The 22,817-nt window shown below is 46.4% G+C and overlaps 1 protein-coding gene across 3 annotated transcripts in view; it reads left to right on the plus strand.

Annotated features, from left to right (window-relative positions):
- The window catches only part of ABL1 (ABL proto-oncogene 1, non-receptor tyrosine kinase), a 44,142-nt gene extending 21,641 nt beyond the window's left edge, over positions 1-22,501 (plus strand). For 2 of the 3 annotated variants that reach the window (XM_039345162.1, XM_039345164.1), the window contains exons 2-11: positions 4,537-4,710; positions 5,036-5,331; positions 7,453-7,725; positions 13,933-14,017; positions 14,379-14,556; positions 17,520-17,704; positions 17,823-17,975; positions 18,249-18,338; positions 18,745-18,906; positions 19,413-22,501. In XM_039345162.1, the coding sequence (XP_039201096.1) occupies positions 4,537-4,710; positions 5,036-5,331; positions 7,453-7,725; positions 13,933-14,017; positions 14,379-14,556; positions 17,520-17,704; positions 17,823-17,975; positions 18,249-18,338; positions 18,745-18,906; positions 19,413-21,040 (3,224 nt within the window). In that variant the 3' untranslated portion in view covers positions 21,041-22,501. The remainder of the gene's footprint in view (positions 1-4,536; positions 4,711-5,035; positions 5,332-7,452; positions 7,726-13,932; positions 14,018-14,378; positions 14,557-17,519; positions 17,705-17,822; positions 17,976-18,248; positions 18,339-18,744; positions 18,907-19,412) is intronic. The other variant, XM_039345163.1, reaches the window with a different exon arrangement.
- Positions 22,502-22,817: the final 316 nt, after the last annotated feature.

Genomic DNA, 22,817 nt, shown 5'->3' on the forward strand with positions numbered 1-22,817 from the left:
GGTATTGTACTTAATAACTTTTGTTTTTCCAGGATTTCAACGGTGGATTAGTCAGGAGTTCTGGACTCCACTCAAATTTAAACATCAGGACGGCCAAGATTTTTATTTTTTCCCTCTCGGCCTGTCAGTTTTGAAAGCAGAAACAGGGGCACGTGATTTTTCTCCCACCAGTCAGCTCTGTGGTTGCTTGAGTGTCAAAAGATGGCCAAAAAAAACCCTCCCCCAAAGCCAAAAAGTTTGAAAAAAATGCCCTGCCTTCAGGTGCTTTGGATAATCAATTTGCCCCCGTCTTCTCTGTGGCAGCCCCTCAAATGTTAGAAGACGGCTGTCTTCCAATATCTGCCAGGTCTTCATATAACACAATTGTTTCTTGATTAAGTCACAATCGGCTCAGAAGGACCTTTGGGGACTGGAGGCTTTATTAAAATTCTCTGTCTGCCTGGGGGGCCTTAAGAAGCAGGATTGTAAATAATGACCTTCAAGGACTGAACCCTTTTGGCTTTAGATGTTTGAGGTGGGGGCCTCTAAAGGTAGAACAGATGCCTTAAAGGACTAATTTTGTTCCTTAAAACCCTCCAAACTGGAAAAATCAGCCCATTTTTTTAGGAATCAGTCAGAACAGAGCTGGAAGGGCGCTTGGAGATCTTCTAATCCACCCCCCTGTTCAAGCAGGAGACCCTGTGCCATTCCAGACAAAGGGTTGTCCAATCTTTTCTTAAAAACCTCCAATGATGGAGCAGCCACAACCTCTGGAGGCAGGTTGTTCCACTGGTTAATTGTTCTCACGGTCAGGAAGTTTCTCCTTAGTTCCAGGTTGCTTCTCTCCTTGATGAGTTTCCATCCGTCGCTTCTTGTCCTGCCTTCAGGGGCTTTGGAGAATAGCTTGACCCTCTCCTCTTCTTTGTGGCAGCCCCTCAAATATTGAAAGACTGCTATCATGTCACCCCTAGTCCGTCTGTTCTCCAGACTGGCCATACTCAATTCATGCCACCGAGGAATCACCTCTGATCCTTCTCTTTGTTAGATTAGATAGACCCAGCGGCAGTGAGAATTGCCACACCTGCTGGTAAGGCCAGCACAAGCTCCAGGTAGTCCTGTTCAGCGGCGCTGGAAAAAGGAACTCTTTTTCACATTTACAACTGTTGCAGCATCCTCATGGTCACGTGATCAAGATTCAGACGCTTGGTTACTGACTCATATTTATGACGGTTATAGTGTCCCGGGGGATCACACGATCCCCTTTTGCAACTTCTGACGAGCAAAGTCAAGGGGGAACCCAGATTCTGGGTTACTACAACCAGGTTACTAACTAAACCGCCGCAGCAATTCGTTTAACAGCTGTGGCAAGAAAGTTTGTAAAAATGGGACAAAACCCACTTAACAAATCTCTCGCTTACCAGGCTGAATCTTAGTAGCTAATTTATGAGAAGTTTCCTGGTTTGTAGATCTCCACAACTTGGCCAATGTCAAGAGGCAGAGACTGTGTAACAATACCAGGGAGAAAGGTGGAGCAGGGTTTTCCAACCTTGGCAGCTTGACGGGGTATGGATTTCAACTCCCAGAATTCCTCAGTCCACACGTCTTCCAAGTTGCCAAGGTTGAGAAACTCTACTCGAGAGTCATTGCCTTCCTTTGTTGATTTTGGAAGCCAGGAATGATGGTCTGGAGGTACACAGAGGAATCCTGGTGCTTATCCAGAGCCAGGAGCTGGGTTTCCATCATCATAAAACAGCAGGAAATTCGACTTTCTGTTGTGGTTAGCGATTGCCAAAAAAGGTTGAGTGGACGAAGAAGGATCACGTTTCCTATTTTGGATCTGGGGTTTGATACACTTAGACCTTGAACGTGGACCGAGTGGGTCGCTTAACTCCTTTCAACAGGCATGTTGGTCTTCTGAAGGAACTAAATGCATCTGATTTTTGATGTAGTCATGAAGCCTGCTTAAGATCTCATTTAGGGATTCCATATGGATTCAAGAAGATCCTTGGTGTTCTCTTAGCTTGGTTGTTTTCTTGCAGACGTTTCATTACCGGTGCTGATGATGGCACCTAGTTTGGAAAATGAAACATCTGCAAGAAAACAACCAAGGTCAGAGAGAACCAATGACCCCTCATTTCAGCCCTGAGCTACAAATATTTATTAGATTCAAGAAGGTTTCCAACAGATCTGCAGTCTTTGGATTGGTGTTATCTCCCATAGCCTCCATCTCCTGGTTGTTTGAAGGCCATCAGCATCTGTTTCACTTTTGTAGTGGGACTGCCACCAAGATGTGGGGGTCAAACTATTTCCCAAAGCACCAGAAGGCAAGGCAAGAAGCAATGAATGGAAACTAATTGGAAGCAACCTAGAATTAAGGAGAAACTTCCTAACGGTGAGAACAACCAACCAGTGGAATGGCTTGCCTCGAGAAGTTGTGGGTGCTTCATCATTGGAGGTTTTTAAGAACAAACTGGACAACCACTTGCTTGGAATGAATGGTATAGGGTCTCCTGCTTGAGCAGGGGGTTGGACTAGAAGACCTCCAAGGTCCCTTTCAATTCTTTTATTTTACATTGTGCACCTGAACACAATCAACAAAAAGGGAATCTCCGAATCCGTCCAAAGTTCGTTCTACTGTTGAAGAACTCTCATTTTTTACCCTGACAAATTATGAATCCACCAACTCGTAATTTAAGATTGTGTTTCCACCTCCTGAACTCAGAGAGGGTGGAGAGCACATTTAAGCCATTTTCTACTTTTCCTCTTTAGGCATCTGAAGGGTGTTATCCTATCTCCACCCATTTCTTTGCTGGCTTAACACGCTCAGTTTCCTCTGTCTTCCCTTGTGGGACCTCAAGGCCATCCCAGCTGACCTGCTCTTCTTTGACCCTTCCTCAGCTCGTCTCAATCCTCCTTTAAAAATGAATCTCTCTCTCTCTCTCTCTCTCTCTCTCTCTCTCTCTCTCTCTCTCTCTCTCTCTCTCTCTCTCTCTCTCACACACACACACACACACACACACACACACACACACACCCCTGCAAGTTATCCCTCTAACCTCCTTATTTTTTTTGTTTAGTTAATGCCGTGCTTCCTAAAAGCAACTCCCATTGATTTCATCCAACTGCTTTTAAGCTAGTGTCTTGGGTGAGCCAATATTTCCCTTTCTTTCTTTCTTTCTTTCTTTCTTTCTTTCTTTCTTTCTTTCTTTCTTTCTTTCTTTCTTTCTTTCTTTCTTTCTTTCTAAAAAGGACTTGGCTTAGCTCCAAAGATACCAATCCAGGGCACTTAACCAAGCTCTCCTTTTGTGGTTTCCACCAATCTTGGTTTGTATTCTTTTTTCCACTTGATTCCACCTGGTAAATATTATCTTAAGTGGCCGGAAGAAGGAAAGATTTTGGCAGCGCAACCTGGCCAGTTGGCAAAGCCCGAACTCTCTCCCCTCACTTGCATTATGCGTCACCCCTCCCCGTGCAGAAAAAAAAGTCCCAACAGCTCCTGCTAAACCCTGAAAAAGGAACCAGGTGGATGGTCTCTGAAAGAAAAGAGAAAACAAACTTGCTTAGTGGTTCCTCCATAACATTGAAGAGTTGGGTGGGGTGGGGGGAAACCGGATCAAAAACCTCTCACTTTGCAAACAGTTGGAAACAATTTGCACTGCCCCAACGGTGATTCCCTGTTTATAAACACACGGATGTTGCTGTGCCAGAAAAGCCGAAGTCTTTGTTGAACAAATGCTTAAGTTCCTGCCTTAGAACCCGAGCAGACATGAAAGAGTTTCCCTTTTATGAATTTATTTTTTAAATGTTCAGCTCCTTTTACCTGAAGTGGGGCTGATTATGGATTAAAAGGGGGGGGGGAGGGAGACTCTGTACACCAAACAGTGAAATATAAACTACTTAAAAAAAAAAAAGCCAACATACGGGTCAAAATCAGTCAAAGCCCATCTTTGCTTCAACGTATACCTACTGCAATCAGGATGGAGTGATTCTGAGTTCCTTTCCCACCATTTCTCACCATTGTAAACCCTACAAAGTCTTAGTAATTGTGCCTCCAGTTTTGGTGAATTGAGAAAAAGCAAAGGAGAGAGAGAGGAAAAAGAGAGAGAGAAGGAGAGAGAGAAAGAGAAAATGTCTATGAGAAGAAATGTTGAAGTTACCAAAAGCCAAACCAAGCCAAAAGAGGCTGTGATAACAGTTCCCCCGCCCCTTTTTTTCTTTTCTTTTCAGTGAAGTATTTATACAGATCTCTGCAATTCAGACTGTAAATGCTGGGTTGAATTTAGACAGCATGGAACCATATTCTCCAATAATCCCTCTTTGTTCCAGGGAATCCCATCCTGTCCCCTCGAACTGAATGCAAGAGAGTTCACCTGAAGGGAACTGAGTGTCCTGCAGTTGTGGCATTGTGCAGGCCTCACAGTAGACCCATTCACTTCTCGGTTGCAAAGCGTTTCCTTCTTTCGTGGTTCCTTCCTCAGCTGTGCTTTTTCCAGATCCTCAAACGAGAAAATGAACTCTCCTCCTTTCTTTCTCTTCTTTCCCTTCCCTTCCCACCAGAAGCGCTTCAACGGCCCGTGGCCTCCGAGTTCGAGCCGCAGAGTCTGAGCGAAGCCGCCCGCTGGAATTCCAAGGAAAATCTCCTTTGTGCTCCGGGTGAAAATGATCCGAATCTTTTTGTGGCCTTGTACGATTTCGTAGCCAGCGGGGACAACACACTCAGCATCACTAAAGGTAAGTCCTCAAAATGGAAAGCAGAAGGAAGAAGGGAAGGAAGAAAAGGGTGGCATTTGGGGGAAGGAATTCCACTTCAACAGCCCAGTTCACAGCTACTGTATATAAATACGGAGCAAGCCACACTCACTAGCCCTGATGATGTTGTCTAGTTGGGTCATGAAACGCCTGGAAGAAAACCCTCAAGTTCAGAGAACACCCAGGACTGAACTGCAAATGTCCCCTTCTTTTGCTGTGTTTTAATCTCTGCCTGTGAACCACTTGCTCCCAAGTAGCATTCAACAATTCTCAGAGTTGTGATTGGTTTTTTTTTCTTTACCCACAGGGGAAAAACTTCGAGTCTTGGGTTACAACCACAATGGAGAATGGTGCGAAGCCCAGACGAAGAACGGGCAAGGCTGGGTCCCCAGCAACTACATCACCCCCGTGAACAGCTTGGAAAAGCACTCGTGGTACCAGGGACCGGTGTCCCGCAACGCGGCGGAGTATCTGCTGAGCAGTGGGATCAATGGCAGCTTTCTGGTACGGGAAAGCGAGAGCAGTCCTGGCCAGCGGTCCATATCTTTGAGATACGAGGGGAGGGTCTACCACTACCGGATCAACACCGCCTCGGATGGGAAGGTGAGTGCCGTTGACGTTGACCCTCCACAAGCACACAGTGAGTGACCAGCTTGGTGTGTTTGGGACGCTTCAGATGGAGGCATCTCCAGATCTTATTTTTGTAGAATAAAATCAACCCAAACTCTCTACAGGTTATTTTGAGCCCAGAATGTCTGTTGCTGAGCAGGTGAAGTGGCTTTTGCCCCGTTTTACGACCTACCTTGCCACAGTTGTGAATCGCTGCAGTTGTTAAGCTAGCCACACAGTTGTTAAGTGACCATAGGAAGCTGCGACCATCATAAATACGAGTCAGTTGCCAAGAGTCTGAATTTTGATCACGTCATCCTGGGGGACGCCGCAACGGTCGTAAGCATGAAAAATGGTCACAAAAAGACGGTAACTTTGAACGATCACTAAATGAACCGTTGTATGTCGAGGACCGTCTCTAATGGCTGTGAGTCCCACCACCTGCACCTTGTGTAATTTTGCTCAAAGGAGCACCTGCTGCTTCTTTCTGCTCTCTTTCCACTAGAGGACAGTCCATCCTTGCTCGATGGAAACGGCTGGGGAGAATTTTTGTGGAAAAGAGTAATGCTCCTTTTCTTACCCCAGTTGTTTTAATCAGAATTTTCAAGAAGAGATAACGGCGATGAGAATTCATTAGCACCCACATCCGCCGGCTCCTTGTCAGAGTCTTATCAGCTGGAGGTTTTCTGTTTTTAATAAAATAACCATCCTGGAAACTGTGCGGAATTAGATTCTTGTTGGCCCCATTATCATGGTCCCTGCAGTACGAAACAATATTAAGTTGTTTGATGAAATAGATATCGTATCTTGGGCCCTGTTGGGATTTGTTGGGAGAAATCAGGTGGAGCTCTTTGCTGTCACTCCCGAAGCATCTTCCCCGATCGTGCCGTTATTAATTTAATCGGGCAAGTTAATAACTGCAAGTGCTGAAAATAGAGCTGTTTTGGGAGGCTGGGGAATCGGGGCGGGAGGCAGCCGCTGCAAAAGGATCAGGAGGGTGCAGAAAACAGAGGAGGAATTTGAAACGAGGTCAAATTGTCATTTTTTTTTTCAATTGCTCCTATCGAAAAGCTGTAGAGGAAGGAGCTGTAGGTAGACAGTCCTCCGCTTAACCCCCGCGAGTGGGACCAGAACTTCTGTTGCTGAGGGATACCATTGTGAAGCGTCTCATCCTGTGACCTTTCTTTGCTGTGGATGTTAAGCAGATCACATAGCCGTTAAGTGAATCCAGCTTGCCCATCGGCTTATTGGAAGGTTTGGCAGCCTTCCTAAACACATGCCAGTTGCCAAGGGCCCAAATTTTGGTACACGTGACCCTGGGGATGTTGCAACGGTCGTAAGCGTGAGAACTGATCGTAGTTCCCTTCCTTGCAATTTAAAACGGTCCCTAAATAAACAGTCGTAAGTCAAGGACTATTTTTAGTAACCCCCCCTAAGAATTGTAACTACTTCTAAGATGACTTTCATGTAGGAAAGAAACATGGCTGATGACCGTGGGATGTAAATTTCCTCCTCTCTCTCTCTCTCTCTCTCTCTCTCTCTCTCTCTTTCTTTCTTTCTTTCTTTCTTTCTTCGTTTCTGGTTTTTTTTTTTTTGTGCCTCATCTCTCAGAGTGATTTTTGTCACGACAGGGAGCCTGCCGCTACAAGTGTATGGATGAATAATTTGTTTTTGCCCGGCTGCAGTTTCTGGCCACTGATAATCGTTTCGACTGCCTTGAATTAATCATAGTATAACAGAGCAGCCATTCCTTCTGGTTGCAAAGAGGGGCCTGTATTTATTTATAAGTGGGAACCTGCCTAGGAGCTGCCTGATCTTGGCGGATTCTGGGAAAGCTACCCGTGGGCTGACCTCATTGGTAGCTGGAAGGGAGACCACCGGGAGATCCCAGGGCTGAGGACGTGTCCAGAAGAAGGCAGTGACAACACAAGGGGAAATAAACACTGCTTCACTAGAAGACTTGGAGGATCTGACTTGGGACAGGCTCTCCTGGAGGACCTCCAAGCCTAACCTCCGTCTCGCATAGCAACAGAAATTTTGTGGCTCAATCATGGTCACCCCCACCTTCACGTAGAAGCGTAACTTCAGAAGACCTTTCTCTGTGCTTCTCTCTAGCTTTACGTCTCTTCAGAAAGCCGCTTCAACACGTTGGCTGAGCTGGTCCACCACCACTCGACCGTGGCTGATGGCCTGATCATCACTCTCCATTATCCTGCTCCAAAGAGGAACAAGCCCACCATTTACGGCGTGTCCCCCAACTACGACAAGTGGGAGATCGAACGGACGGACATTACCATGAAGCACAAACTGGGGGGTGGGCAATACGGAGAGGTGTACGAAGGCGTCTGGAAGAAGTACAATCTCACCGTGGCGGTAAAGACCCTCAAGGTAAGAGGGGCAAGTCTTCAATTTAAATCCTCAGTTGCATTCGATCCCCGCCAAGCCTTTATAAACGACCAGACCTTTAGGAGAGGCTGAAATTAATGGATTAAAAGATGTCGCTTATTATTATTATTATCATCATCGTTATTTTGCATAATAGCTTTTCGCTTCCTTTTCGAACAGGCTTTGAATACCTCCTAGCCCCTTTCTTTAGGCAATTTTTAGAAACCTGTCTCGTGAATTATGGATCTCAAGCTGTTTTTAATGGCTGGGTTCTTTTTTATTTTATACTTTCATACTCTGGTCTGGGTCGTGGGTGTGAGCAACCACAAAATATGATCAATAAAAAAAAAAAGAGAGAGAGATTTTGCACTTGGAAAGCAGGAGCAGCTCCTCCCATCAGCTGGGAATTGCGTTGCTGCAGAAAACACTGAATGAACTAAAAGAGGAATATCTGAGCTTATTCAACCCATCAAAATGTTTTGGAGAACACAGGTTTTCCTTGACCTACAAACCACAATTGAGCTCAGATTTCCCATTGCCAAGCCAGACAGTCTTTAACTGAGTTTGGCCCCAGTTGTTCAGCGAATCCTGCAGTTGTGAAGTCAGTAGCTGACTTTTAGTTTCGAATGGATTTAGGATTAAGGTTTTGGATGGGACCTCAGGGTGGTGGCTTCTTGTTCTTGTGAATTTATTTCTGATTTCCTTTTTCACTTAAATTTTGGGAAGATCCAAATCCTTCCTTCTTTCCTGTTTTAAAAATGGTAACAGGAAGGAAGGGACGTGAGAGAATTTGGATCTTCCCCCAAATGAAGCCGATTAAGTTTAAAAAGAAATCAGAAATGGTGTAGATCAGACATGTCAAACTCGCGATGTCACATGACGTCGCGCAACGTATCGGAGCTTTTTTGCCATTGCCGGCAATGGGGCGGGCGCGGCTCTGCAGGCCGGCAGTTTGACATCCCTGGTATAGATTCTCCTGTTCGAGTGGGGGGCTGGACTAGAAGACCTCCAAGGTCCCTTCCAGCTCTATTCTAAGCCATTCTAAGTACAAGAACACCCCCCCACACAGGAGGCCCCATCCAAACCTTAACCCTAAATCCGTTTGAAATTAACGGTGGGGAAATCGCGCCACCTAGTGTTATTAACCGGGAATCTTGGCTAATGCTAGAAGAAGGGCCAACTCAACAATGGAGAGTTTTGCTCCTACGCAGGGATAAAAAAAAGGGGTCAGGCGATCCCGTTTTGCGACCTTCTGACAGTGGGGAGGCCAGATTCACTTAACAACCTGTTACTAACTTAACCACTGCAGCGATCCACTTAACAACTGTGGCAATGGGACAACAACACTCCCTTAACCGTCGCCTAGCAACAGAAATTTTGGGCTGACTGGAGTTGAGGACTACAGTTGGTTTCATGGCATTAAATCTGGCCAATCTCTTTATTACTCCAAATTGCCTCCAGTTCTCCCCTGAGCACGAAAGACAAGCGTTGCATTCATCATCACAGCTTTTTATCTCTTCCCCGGAAGCTGCGCCTCTAGGAAAGCATCTATTTTCCCCAAGAAAAGGGTGACTGGTGATAGAGCAAAAATGGCTTTAAAAACCACTTTATTTCAATATCTGTCTTCCCTGCATCTTCACGCACAATATATCAAGAAGCCCAAGTGATTATTCTGATGTAGAAGCTGAAAGGTGCCCAGTTGTGGGGATGGAACCAGATTTCCTGGGCCGCTGTTGACTTATCGAGTTTGCTGAATTGTCCCTGGAAAAAAAAAATGAGCCCGTAAAATGTTACACCGGGTTCTTGTTTTTCAAGGCAGTCTTGCTTTCCCTCTGGCACCCAGCTATCTAACTCTTAGATAACTCATCTTTTCACATTTTCCCTCTCCCCTGTCACTTTTGATTGATTGATTATAATGCCAGCAAGCAATTTTCAACTCCTAGTGAGTAAAAACATAGAATTTTTTCCCGGAGAATCTCTTATCCCTAGTCTGTTCTTTCAAGTCTCCCTATGGTAGCCACATCCCTATTGCAACTGAGTCCCTCCACCTTCTTGCTGGTTGTCTTCTTCTGTTCTCCTCCATCCATCCCAGCATTAGAACATATCTGAGACCTAGAACACAGAATAACAGAGATGGAAGGAACCTTGGAGGTCTTCTAGTCCAACTCCCTGCTCTGCAGGAGACCCTGCTGTCCAGTCTCTTTCTGAAAGCCTCCAATGATGGAGCACCCCCAACATCTGAAGGCAAACCCTTCTCCTGATCAATTGTTCTAACTGTTAGGAAATTCCTCTTTGTTTCTAGATTGGTTCTCTCCTTGGTTAGTTTCCATCCATTGTTTCTTGTCTTGCCTTGTATGGGTTGTATGGGCTTATATGGCTTGCCAGATAGAAAGTGATGGCTTGATTGACTACCATCAGGTCAGTGTTGACTCCTAGAGACCACACAGATAATTTTTTCTACAAGAATCTGTCCCCAACTTGGTCCTTCAGGTCTTCCAACAATGCCCCTATCACCACTGTAACTGAGTCCATCCACCTGGTCATCGTCTTGTTCTCCATCTTCTCATTGATTCATTGACTGATCAGGTATCATTGATCCAATGTCAACTCTTAGCAACCATCTAGTTTGTCCATGATGACGACTGATTATGGGCCATCCAGCCATAGGTTTTCTCCATGAAGATCTGTCCCCAGCCTGGTCCTTCAGGTCTTCCAATGATGCCCCCATCAGCCCTGTAACTGTGTCTCCTCTGAGTCTCTCATCCTCTTCTCCTCTTTCCTTCCACCTTTCCTAGCATGATGGACTTCTCAAAGTGAGCTGAGTCTTTGCATTGATCCATTGATTGATTATGTCAGGTTGCTATGGACTATTAGGGACACATAGATAAATCTTCTCCAGGAGGATCGGTCTTCATCCTGGTCTTCCAGCTCTGCCCCTATCTCCATTGTAATGAAGTCCAACCACTTGCTGTTGGTTGTCTTCTTCTTCTCTTTCTTTCCAGATTTCCCAACATTATGGACTCCTCAAAGGGAGCTCCCTCTTTGCATTGACCCATTGATGGATTACACGCTACCAAGTTGGTGTCAATGCTTAGCCACTCCATATGTGTTCTCCAGGAGGAACTGCCCCCCAACCTGCTCCTTCAGGTCTTATCACCTTCTTACTTAGTGACAGAATGTCCCTGTACACACTTTTCTTAAACCTGTCAATTTAGCCTTTTGACGTTCAAGATTATGGCTGGGTCTTTGGAGTCAAGAAAGCACGGAAGCCTTTCCAGTCCCCTCGTCTCCCTACTCAGAAGCCAGCAGGGGGAGACCCACTTAAGCTCTTGAGAACTATAATTTTTCTTCATGAGAAGGGCGGAGGAAATTGTTGAAAATGGCTTGGACAGTCTCCTTTGGACTGCCTCCACCAGCAAGGGTGCTCTCCGAGCTGAGCTAACAGTGGGAAGGAAGCCACCTCTGCAGTTCCGACTGGACTTCGGCTGGTGCTTAATTATTTTCCTGTGCAGACTATTTATTATCCTGTTTTCGGAGTTGCTGGGAGCCACAGAGAGCTGGTTTGACAAAGTAGTTTCTGCAGAGAGATAAATGATGGCTGGCACTGCCCTGTTCAATACTCCTCCTCGCAACATTTAGCTCGGTGATGCCCTTAAATAAGACTTCAATTAGCGTGGGATGCTTGCCCAGACACACACACAACAAGCACACTCCAACACACACACACCCACACACATAGAGAGAGCAGAAGCACGGGGATGTGTTGGAAGAGCTGTTCTCGCTCGGTTTTCTGCATAGGAATCTTTGCAGGGGGGGATGTATCAGCGGTCATAAGTGTGAGAACCGGTCATAAGTCACTTTTTTCAGTGCTATGAATGGTCACTAAACAAATGGTTGTAAGTTGAGGACTGTAGTCTGGATCCAGGGAAGGAAGGAAGGAAGGAAGGAAGGAAGGAAGGAAGGAAGGAAGGAAGGAAGGAAGGAAGTCTTGTAATTTTTAGATCAAGATGGCGACTTTCCTTCTTCCTTGCAATTGGGAACGATGTTGATTTTGTTGGTTGCCTCAGTTTCCCCATTCCAGATCTCGTCCATATTTTAATTTTTCCTCCTAATACCTAGATCCTTAGCTCTTCTTTTTCCATTTTTCTTCCAGTCTCTGTTTTTTTGTGAGTTGACTCTGTTTGTTTCAACATCATTGTGGCTTGGTTCACACCCTGAGGAAAGCCAAATGATGGTTGGGTTGGGTTTGGGTCAACATGCTTTTATAAACCATAATTTATGGCTTAGGTTTATGTGGGAGTCAAGCCGCTCTAGATTTGGTAAAATGAACAGAATGTGGTATAAACCCAGCCAAGGTTGGCCAGGGTTGCCAACCTTGGCTACGTCCATATTGGTGTATTTCAACTCCCAGGATTCTCATCACTGGCTATGGAAGCCAAGGAATTCTGGGAAATGAAGTCCACACATCTGAATTTTACTAAGATTGAAATATGCTCCCTTACTGATCCTCTGTAACATAGCCAGTGATACCAGGATACTTGTTTGTCTACCCTCCTTCCTTCCTTCCTTCCTTCCTTCCTTCCTTCCTTCCTTCCTTCCTTCCTTTCTCCCTTTTACAACTGCATGCTCTGGAGTAATGGCCATCACCAGGAAAGGCCCTCATGAAGGATTAGATAGCTTCATTGCAGGGGAAAAAGAATTAACGAAGATTCTACAGTGCTTCGAGGATCAAATTATGAATTGCTGGGTTATTTGATCCAAAGTGGGGTACTGCAGTTCAATGTTGCATGCAACGTTTTCAAACTCATTGGTAAACTAATAAGAGTGCTACTTAGCCTGGAATAAATAGGCTGTGGGTCTGATTGTCTTATATTTTCAAATCAATAGTCCTTTTAAGACTCTGAGCTGCCCTCCCACAGTTCTGCTCTTTTCCTATTGTATGTTATATCAATGCAGTTTTTTGTCTGCTGGAGTAAATGGAAATGTGCAGAAAAACCCAAGATAGTAGAGAAATGCTTGGGTGTGTGTGTAATGGTGAGTTTTATTTTCAAAGATTACTGTTTATTCCCCCCCCCCAATTAATTTCTAATTTCACAGATTTTATTGCACAGATCTGTGTTTTTATTTTGTTGAAAATTTCATGCCTCTCCTGAAAGTGGAATTCTGCATCCAGTTTTGGTCACCACGATACATAAAATATGCTGAGACTCTGGAAAGAGTCCAGAGAAGAGCAACCAAGATGATTAGGGGGCTGGAGAAAACAGGGCAGAGGGAAAATTGGTGGTGTTTGTGCGTTTCTTGCGAAATTGGATTGATTTTACTGGTGTTTCTTGCTTGGCTGTGTCTTTGCACTTCCCCTGCATCTTTGCACTTCAGGCCTAAAACAAGAAAAACAATCTCGATAATGAAATTTCTGGAAAAAAGGAAAGGAGGAAAAAAAAAGGGTTTTCACCGATGTGAATTGAGTGAATATTGGGGAAGGGGAGTTATTTCCACCCCAACAATCCCTTTGCAAGTGCATCACATGTTCTTTCAAGTTTTCCATGTTATCCTTGGGAGAACAAAATTAAAGGGAAAAGCTGTTTTGATTGGCAAGGATTCCATCCTATGATCTGTCCTTTCTTCTCATCCTGGTTACTTCAGGGTCAGGAATCTCATTAGGATCGGAGATGGGCAAAGAATTGGGACAGGGGCAGAAGCGAAGTGGGCAGGGCAACTTTAAGAAGGGTGGAGAAATTTCAAGAGAAACATAGAGAGCCAGTTTGATCTAGGCGTTAAGGGACCAGGCTAGAAAGCAGGAGACCGTGAATTCTAGTTCTGAAAGGCTGCTGGGTGACTTTGGGCCAATCACCAGGAGACGGTGAGTTCTAGTCCTGCCTTAGGCACGAAAGCCAGCTGGGTGACCTGGAGACAATCACCAGGAGACTGGGAGTTCTAGTCCTGCCTTAGGCAGGAAAGGCAACTGGGTGACTTTGAACCAATCAACGGGAGATGGTGAGTTCTAGTCCTACCTTAAGCATGAAAGCTGTCTGGGTAACTTTGGGCTAGTCTCTTTCAGGAAGGAAGGAGGGAAGGAAGGAAGGAAGGAAGGAAGGAAGGAAGGAAGGAAGGAAGGAAGGTATTCTACTGATTGTGCTGAGCATAGCTTTCTTTCGCCAGCAACCAGCCTTTAGGCCTGATTCCTTCTTTCCCCCTCTGTTCTCGTCACAGGAGGACACCATGGAGGTAGAAGAATTCTTGAAAGAAGCCGCTGTCATGAAAGAAATCAAGCACCCCAATTTGGTGCAATTACTGGGTAAGTGACATAAATCCCGAGCATGGCCGCGCACACCGGAGACCCTTGCCTGGCACCGGGAAGGCGAAGGAGCAAAGGAGCCGTTTACTGCACCGTAGCTTCACATCGAGACGTTTCAGCTCTTTGACGGGCTGGCAGTGGATGACTAAAAAGGAGGGAAAGTAAAAAAAAAAATAAAAAAGCAGAGCAAGGTCTTTAATTAATTCTTCTGAGGTGGCTTTCATCTACGGAGGGCCCGAAGCTTCGGTGTCTTATCTGGGAAGGCCTGGCTTTGGGCCCTTCTCGCGCTCAGCTTTTGAGGTCGGTCAGGCTTCCCTTTGAGCTTCTGTCCTGGCTGACTCCTGTCCGCCTTGCTTGGCAGGGGTCTGCACGAGGGAGCCCCCGTTCTATATCATCACCGAGTTCATGACCTACGGGAATTTGCTGGACTTCTTGCGGGATTGCAGCCGGCAAGAGGTGAACGCGGTTGTGCTTCTCTACATGGCCACCCAGATTTCCTCTGCCATGGAGTACCTGGAGAAGAAGAATTTCATCCACAGGTAGGATGGGCAGAGAATGCCAGCTCCATTCCCAGACTTCCTTCCTCCCTCCCTCCCTCCCCTCCTCTTCCCTTCCCTTCCCTTCTCTCCGTCTTCCTCTCCCTTCCAGAAGATTCTTTCCGAAGGCCAGGAGGGTGGAAGCAGATCTCACCTCCAACACCAGCTTGTTCCAGGGGCCACAGCAGAAAAAGCCCTCCTCCTCAATCCCACCAGTCAAAATTTCTTGACAGCCAGGGGCCACAGCTAGCCTCTTTGCCTGGACCAAGTGGGACCGGCTAAACCCATTTAGGGTGACACATCAGCTGAAATTGATGGTCACCCCCTCCTTTTTTGACCCAAGATGGGCCCAATATTTGAATCTTTGCGTACCTCTACACAGTGTCCCACAACCCTTGGTACCTTCCTGAGATGCTCGCCGGAGAGGAACCGCGAAGGCTCGGTTTGCATCTGTTAAGGGGTTCGTAACCCCTGGAAAGTCTCCCCTGACCCAGTTGTGTCTTGCCCAGCGGAGGTGAGCCGCCGTTCCGGGTGCCTTTGTGATTTTGCAATAAGGCTGGCGGTGAAACCATCTTCCTCACTCATCACAGCTCTTTGTGAGACAAAGCCGGCCAAGGGCCTCCAGGAACGGCACCAAATTGCCCATAATGACCCTCCTGTTCTCCTTCTATTAGAAGACCTTATGAAGTTCTCCATTTTCTTTTCGTCTCTCTCTCTTTCTCTCTCTCTCTTATTCTTCCTGGGCTGCTTCTCCCTCCAAAGCTCCTTTGTGATGACGTCCATCTTTCACTCACCTTGTCATCCCTGGCTTTCATGATTCTTTATTGTCTGAGCTTTATCTGTCTCCCACTCTCTATTAACCATCTTTGCAAGTCCTGCCCGTCTGGAGGATTTTGACCTTTAAGCCAGCTGCAATTACCGTTAATGCTTTGCATTCTTTGTCTGGGGAAATGGTCTCTGATCGCCCTAATAGCAAAGCCTAGCGGGAGACTTGATCCACTCTTCCATCAGTAGGGGGGGGGGGAAGTCTCCTTCTTATGTCATTTTCCCCTAACACCCCCCCCCCCCGCTTGCCAAGCTAAATTTGGGACTCTGTTCCATTGGAGGTAGATGCTGCCAAGATGCTTCTCTCTGACTTTGAAAACTGGTATTTGTTAAGCCCATGCCCTGGTTTCTCCAATGTGAGAAACCCCATGGCTCTCTAGAGCATACAGAATAACAGAGGTGAAAGGGACCTTGGAGATCTTCTAGTCCATCCTCCTGCTCGGGCAGGAGACCGTGCACCATTCAGAAAAACAGAGCTGGAAGGGGCCTTGGAGATCTTCTAGTCCAACCCCTGCTCAGGCAGGAAACCCTGTACCATTTTATACAAACGGTTGTCCAATCTCTTCTTAAAAACTTGGCCACCCACAACTTCTGGAGGCAGGTTGTTCCACTGATTAATTGTTCTCACAGCCAGGAAATTTCTCCTTGGTTCTAGGTTGCTTCTCTCCTTAATTAGTTTCCATCGGTTGCTTCTTGTCCTGCCTTCAGGCGCTTTGCAGAATAGGTTGACCCTCTCTCCTATGTGACAGCCCTTCAAATATTGTTACCCTCGTCCTTCTCTTCAGTTCCTGTAACTGTTCATCGTAATAGTTTATCCTCCAAAGCTATTAGTATCATGGTTGGGCCTCTCTGTGCTCTTTCTAGGCTCTCAAAATTATTTATGTACCGTGGTGACCAAAACTGGCTGCAGTACTCCACGTTGGGTCTTACCAAGACTGCATAAAGTAGTACTAACACTTGACGTGATCTTGACTCTATCCTTCTGTTGATGCAGGGTAGGATTGTATGAGCTTTTTTGGCAGCTGCAGCACATGGCGGGCTCCTATTTAAGTGACCTGTCCATTAGGATCGCTAGATCTCTGTCACAATTACTGCTGTGGCGCCAGGTACCCCCTATTTTATTTTTCTTGCCTAAGTGTGAAACCTTAGAAGATCTGGAAATTCTAGAACGTCTGTGGAGGAGATAGGGGTATTTTCTCTGTATTTTGTGTCTTCTGACCTGCGATGGTTTTCAAATTCCCATGTCTTCTTGGAGGACCTCAAGCATCTGAGGTTTCACCCTTTCAAGAGGCGCTGTTTCCCATTAGTGGTGCTACTTTGGAAGAACAGAAGCTGTGCTTGAACAACGCAGGACAAATTGAAGTGCCCTCGGGGATATGTCATTCATGTTGAATGACAGAACTGCCACTTGTTTTGCTCCTGCTTAAGGCAAAGTGAACTTCTCCGACAGATCTTCCAGTGTGAGAAAAAGCAGAAGCCCTGGATCAGTGTCCAATTTAATGTGATGTAGGGTGGAGAGATTCTCTCTCTCTCTTTTATTTTAGGGAGTTTTAGCCATTTCTCAATGTTACCTTCTCAATGAAAATAACTTCTTTTATTAACCAACCAATGTGAGTCCTTGGATCTTTAACACCGTCTCTTTTTTTCTCATGTGTACCAATGTGTCTTATCTCTCCGTCTGTCTAATCTGTCTTTCCCTGGATTCTATCCATCTCCTTATCTGTCTGTCAACTAATCCTCCTCCTCTTTTTAGTATAGACTCCGCACTCCAGTGCAATCTATCACATCTATTTATCTCTCTCTGTCTATTGTCTGTCCATCCATCCATCCATCCATCCATCCATCCATCCATCCATCTATCCATCCATACTACCCTGTCTCTCTCTAACATTTTTATATCTCCCTGTTTAATGTATCACCTATCCAAACTGCAAATCATACTACCTGGGTTATCTTCCTCTCTATATCTTTCTATTCTTGAAGATTTTTTAAGTTCAGCATTTTTTAAAACTTATTTCAGCATTGTTTTAATTTGCCTTTGCTCCGCACGTTCTTAACCTTACTCCTGCTTTCCCTTGGAATATTTTTTAAGCTGTTTCCCTTGGTCTTTTCTTAACAGCCCTCTTCTTCTGCCCTTGCAGAGATCTCGCTGCCCGAAACTGCCTGGTAGGAGAGAATCACCTGGTGAAGGTGGCTGATTTTGGCTTAAGCAGGTTGATGACTGGTGATACTTACACCGCCCACGCTGGAGCTAAGTTCCCTATCAAGTGGACCGCGCCAGAAAGCCTGGCTTATAACAAATTCTCCATCAAATCTGACGTCTGGGGTAAGAATACAGAATAAGAGAGTTGGAAGGGACCTTGTCTGCAAGAAAACAGCCCAGCTCAGAGCTACTGTATATAAACAAGGAGCGAGCCTCACTCTCTTCCTGTCCATCCTGACAGCTTTTGGTGTCTTGCTTTGGGAAATCGCCACGTACGGCATGTCCCCGTATCCTGGGATTGACCTGTCGCAAGTGTATGAACTTTTGGAGAAGGACTATCGCATGGAGCGCCCGGAGGGCTGTCCCGAAAAAGTCTACGAGCTCATGAGGGAATGTGAGTTTGCGCTCCGCTTCCTTAACCCCCACAGCCCCACACCTGTAGCTTTTTTATGCCAACCCTTCAAGGTAGACTAAACTAGGAAAGCAAGTTATGAATGCTGTACTTTTATTATAAGGTTAGAGTAGCAGAAGTTTGCAGCCTCGTCCCTCCCGCTGTCATTGTAAGAACGAGAGAGAGGAGGGGGGAGGGAGAGAGAGAGAGAAAGACAATATTTCTAGAGTTCACTCTTGCATTTTTCACCAGTTGCTCTCTCAATCTTCTCTTTAGGCTGGCAGTGGAGTGTTTCAGACAGACCGTCTTTTGCCGAAATCCATCAAGCGTTTGAGACGATGTTTCAAGAATCCAGCATTTCAGATGGTGGGTGCCTCCAGATAATTCTTGTTTTTTTGTTTTTTTTTTTGCAATGGAAAACCCAAGTTACTTCCTTCCTTCCCTTCCTTCCTCCCTTCCTTCCTTCCTTCCTTCCTTCCTTCCTTGGCGGAGATGCCACAACATAAGTTAAGTCTTTATTCTGAGTGCAGAAAGGGCAAAAATAAGTTCTCTAACACCCCCACTTAGAAGCTAATCTGTACCTGGAATCCTGTCTCAGCTGCTAATATTTGGCTTGCTGTACTGTCTTTCCCTCTTGAGAAAAACCTCATTACAGGCAGCCCTGAACTTACGATCACAGTTGAGCCCAAAATTTTCGTGGCTTTGCAAAACGGCTGTTTAATCTGGCCTTAAATCTGGTCCAAGTTTTTTCTTTTATCTCTTTCCTTTTCAGAAGTGGAAAAAGAGCTGGGGAAGAAAATGGGGAGGAGTGTGGCCAACCCTTTTTTGCAAGCACCAGAGCTGCCCACGAAAACCAGGTCGTCTCGAAAGATGGCTGAATGGAAGGACGCCGAGAACTTGGAAGCAGTGCCTGTGAAGGGCCCGGCAGAAAGTGGTCCGTTCAATTCTTCTGTACCATAATGGGATACTGTCTGAAGGGTGGGCAGCTGATGGATGACCTCGACAGCTGGGGAATTCTGGGAGTTGAAGTCCACACATCTTAAAATAGCCAACATTCAGAAATACTGGCTTAAGGGGTTGGGTTAAGGGCAAGTGATCAGATCCACAACTGTAGGTTTCAAGATAACTACTTTAGTGCATTCTGCCTATCATGCAGGCTGTCCTCGACTTAACAGCAGTTCATTTTGTGACCGTTTGAAGTCGCAACAGCGCTGTATAAATGACTTACGGCCATTTTTCACACATTGCAACCATGGACTACCTCTGTAGGAATCTCCCCAGGCTGATTGAGAATAGATAGTTAAGGTTCCAGGGGTCTGTCTCGGATTTTTTGTGACTATGCAATGATTCAAGGCTAATTCCCTACTTGATACCCCTTCCCTGTCTGGCTGGATGTTTCACAACATCTTGCGTCAAAATCTATCTGTTTTTATTTTGCAGAAAGCGCAGAACACGAGCCGGCAGTGTCCCCTGTACTGCCGCGGAAGGAAAGGGCTGTTGCTGATGGGAATTTAAATGAAGATGACCGTTTGCTCCCGAAAGACAAAAAGACCAATCTTTTCAGTGCTCTGATCAAGAAGAAAAAGAAAACGGCCCCCACCCCTCCAAAGCGGAGCAGTTCATTCCGGGAAGTGGAGGGCCACCTGGAGCATAAAGGAGTCGGAGAGGACGAGACCAAAGATAGCAGCAACGGGGTCTTGCTCACACAGCCTGCTGATCTAGAGGACCGGTCCAGGTTCCCCAATGCCAGCAACGAGGCAGCTGGAGTGGCCAATGGGACTGGGAATTCCAATTTGTTGACCCCAAATGTTTGGAAAAAATCGGGGTCCTCGGCCAATAATCGCCCGTGTCCCGGCGAAGAGGATGGCGGCATGATCTCCAGCAAGCGTTTCTTGCGCTCCTGCTCTGCCTCTTGTGTGCCCCATGGGGGCAGGGACACCGAGTGGAAGTCGGTCACCCTCCCTCGGAACCCACAGTCCATGGGGCACCAGTTTGACTCGTCAACTTTTGGGGGCCACAAGAGCGAAAAGCCCGCCCTGCCTCGGAAACGAGCCAGCGAGGCAAAGGCTGATCCAATCAACCGGGGAATGATCACCTCGGGTCCTCGGTTGCTGAAGAAGAATGAGGAGATGCTGGAAGAGACTTCCAAAGAGGCTGTGAGCAGCCCGGGCTCCAGTCCGCCCACTCTCACCCCTAAACTCAGCCGGAGGCAGCCTTTGCTCCCTTCTGCTTGTGGGGGTCCATCGATTGAGCAGACCACAATGGGCAAAGCCACCCTGGGCTTCTTTGTTGGCAAAGCTCTGGCCGAGGAGTCCCGTCTACGCAAGATGAAGCCAGCTCCAGAGAAGGAAAAAGGGAAGCTGTCGAAGCTCAAACCTGCCCCACCTCCTCCAGTCTTGAACTCGAGCAAAAATAGCAAAGGGGGTCTTGGGCCCAGCCATGAAGGACCTGAAGGGTCCCTGGCCAAGGGCAAGCAGACAGTAGTGGCTGCAGAGCCCCCCGTAAATGCTGAGACTCCCAAGTCCAGTTTGTCCACAGAAGGAAGCAAAAAAGCATTGATGTCCTCCGTACCAAAGTCTCCCTCATCCGCCAAATTGCTCTTGATGGCCGGTTCCCCTTCTCCGTCACCCCCCACCATCTCGTCCGCTCTGGCTGCAGACCAGCCCACCTCCACAGCCTTCATCCCTCTCATCTCCACTCGGGTCTCCCTGAGGAAGACCCGCCTACCTCCGGAGAAGATAGCAAGTGGTACCGTCACGAAGGGAACAGTCCTGGAGAGCTCTGAGACTCTGCGGAATGCCATCAGCAAAAACTCCGAACAGATGGTCAGCCATAGTGCCGTCCTGGAAGCGGGCAAAAACCTGTACACCTTCTGCGTCAGCTATGTGGACTCAATCCAGCAGATGCGGAATAAGTTTGCTTTCCGAGAGGCCATCAACAAACTGGAGAACAATCTCCGGGAGCTTCAGATCTGCCCTGCCACGGCTGGTGGAGGTCCTGCCACCACCCCAGATTTTAGCAAGTTGCTCAGCTCGGTCAAAGAAATCAGCGATATTGTTCAGAGGTAGCAGAAGTGGAGAGGTAATCTTTAGATAGAGCTGACCCAAGACATTTTGGTTCCCGGGACAGAACAATGGACCCCATCCCTCAAAGAGACAACACACAGACTTAGCCATGTGGATTGTATCTTAGTGATCCTCTGGGGTTGTCCAAAACCATTGACTTTGAGCATTCCAGATGTTGCTTTGATTGGATTGCTCTCACCCTCAGGATATGCTCATCCTCTGCTCCTCACAAGCCACCTTGTGAAACAAGAACCCCTCCCCACACACCTACCCGCCCCCATTCCATCTCTCTCATCGGGATTTTCCCTCCATCTCATTCTTAACTCTGGGATGTCCAAGTCTGGTGAAGCTTAACTTGTCTTAATGTTGCATCCTTTGGGACATTCTAACTAATGCTTGTTTGCTTGTAGGGTGAGCTTTGTGTGGAAAGTGGAACACCACTTGTCAAGACCAAATTGATTGCAGGAATCTCTCTGGGTTGCTTCCTACTTAGCCCTCTTTGCACATTGTCAGGTGCGAAAGATCAGGTTCACACGTGAAGGTTCAATTAAGCTACTCTATTGCTGAAAGCCTCTGCGTAGGAATCTTAGCTAGAGATCAGCACCTGCTAGGAGTTAGATAAGGGTTAGTGAAATTCAAGGGAAGTGGGACCTAGTTAGTTTGTGGCTACATAGGGATTCTAAGCTGATGCCTCTTTTCACTCTAACCCCCCCCAAGTTCTGCCACTCCTTCTCCTACGCGCATGGACGCATTCTCCACCCCATTCTCCCTCTAGCATTTGTGTCTCCCTCTTGTACGCTGCAGCCTTCAGTCTGAAATTAGGCAGGGCTCTTATGAGGACCAACTGAAGCATCTTTTGGGGTTATTTGATTCACTGTCTCCCTTACCCCGAGCATCTCCACCCGTAAACCTTTTTAATTATTATTTTTACCCCCCACAAGCGATGGTTACACAAATGTGGATGCAGTCTTTGCTGGCATACTCAGTTTACCAGGCTGCCCTTGTGTCTTGTGCCGAGCCTAACGGGGAAAAAAAATGAAACTGTGATTTAAGCTTTGAAAGAATGGAGGTGAAGGGGAAGATACCCCCAAATTCAGAGTGAGTTGGATACAGAGGGTACAAATACTTTTGTGAATAGTCTCTCTCCTTGTAATATAGACTATGTTCATATCTCAGTATTACACCTTTTGTAGACCCCACTCTGTCTTCAGATGTGTAAATAGCTACAACTCTTTTTCGTAATTTCTATAATACTCAACAGGGGAGGGATTCCCCCCCCTTCATCTCTAGCTTATGTTTGCCAAATCCAGGACTTTTAAAAAATCTTTTCACCCATTTTCCTTCTCCTCTTTCTCTTCCTCCACTTTACGTGTGTTCTTTCAAAGGATTCAAGATGGTATTTCTTAGTCTTTGGATTTTTTTTTTTATTTTAAATAAATTGATGTTCAAGAAAAGAAGAAAGAAGGTCTGTAGCAAGCTGACTTTCTTGCATTCAGACGGACCCACACTGGGGCCTCAGACTGATAGCCTGGCATTTGTCAAGGGTGAAGCGAATTGATGAGAATTTAAAAACTTGTTGAAGCAGACTGGCAGAGAGCTGGGAGCCTTCTGCAAACACGGTTTAGAGAAAACTAAACCCAGATCAACAAGGCCTGTTCCTGGGTCTGTAGACTGCGATATGGTCAGGACGTTACATGTTAGACTATGAACACAACATAGGGGTGATAAAGGGTCTGGAACCTAAGCTGTACGATGAACAGTTGAGGGAACTAGATGTGTC

The sequence above is a fragment of the Crotalus tigris genome, unplaced genomic scaffold, assembly GCF_016545835.1.
Source record: "Crotalus tigris isolate CLP2741 ecotype Arizona unplaced genomic scaffold, ASM1654583v1 scf7180000017940.1788314, whole genome shotgun sequence".
Lineage (NCBI taxonomy): Eukaryota > Metazoa > Chordata > Lepidosauria > Squamata > Viperidae > Crotalus > Crotalus tigris.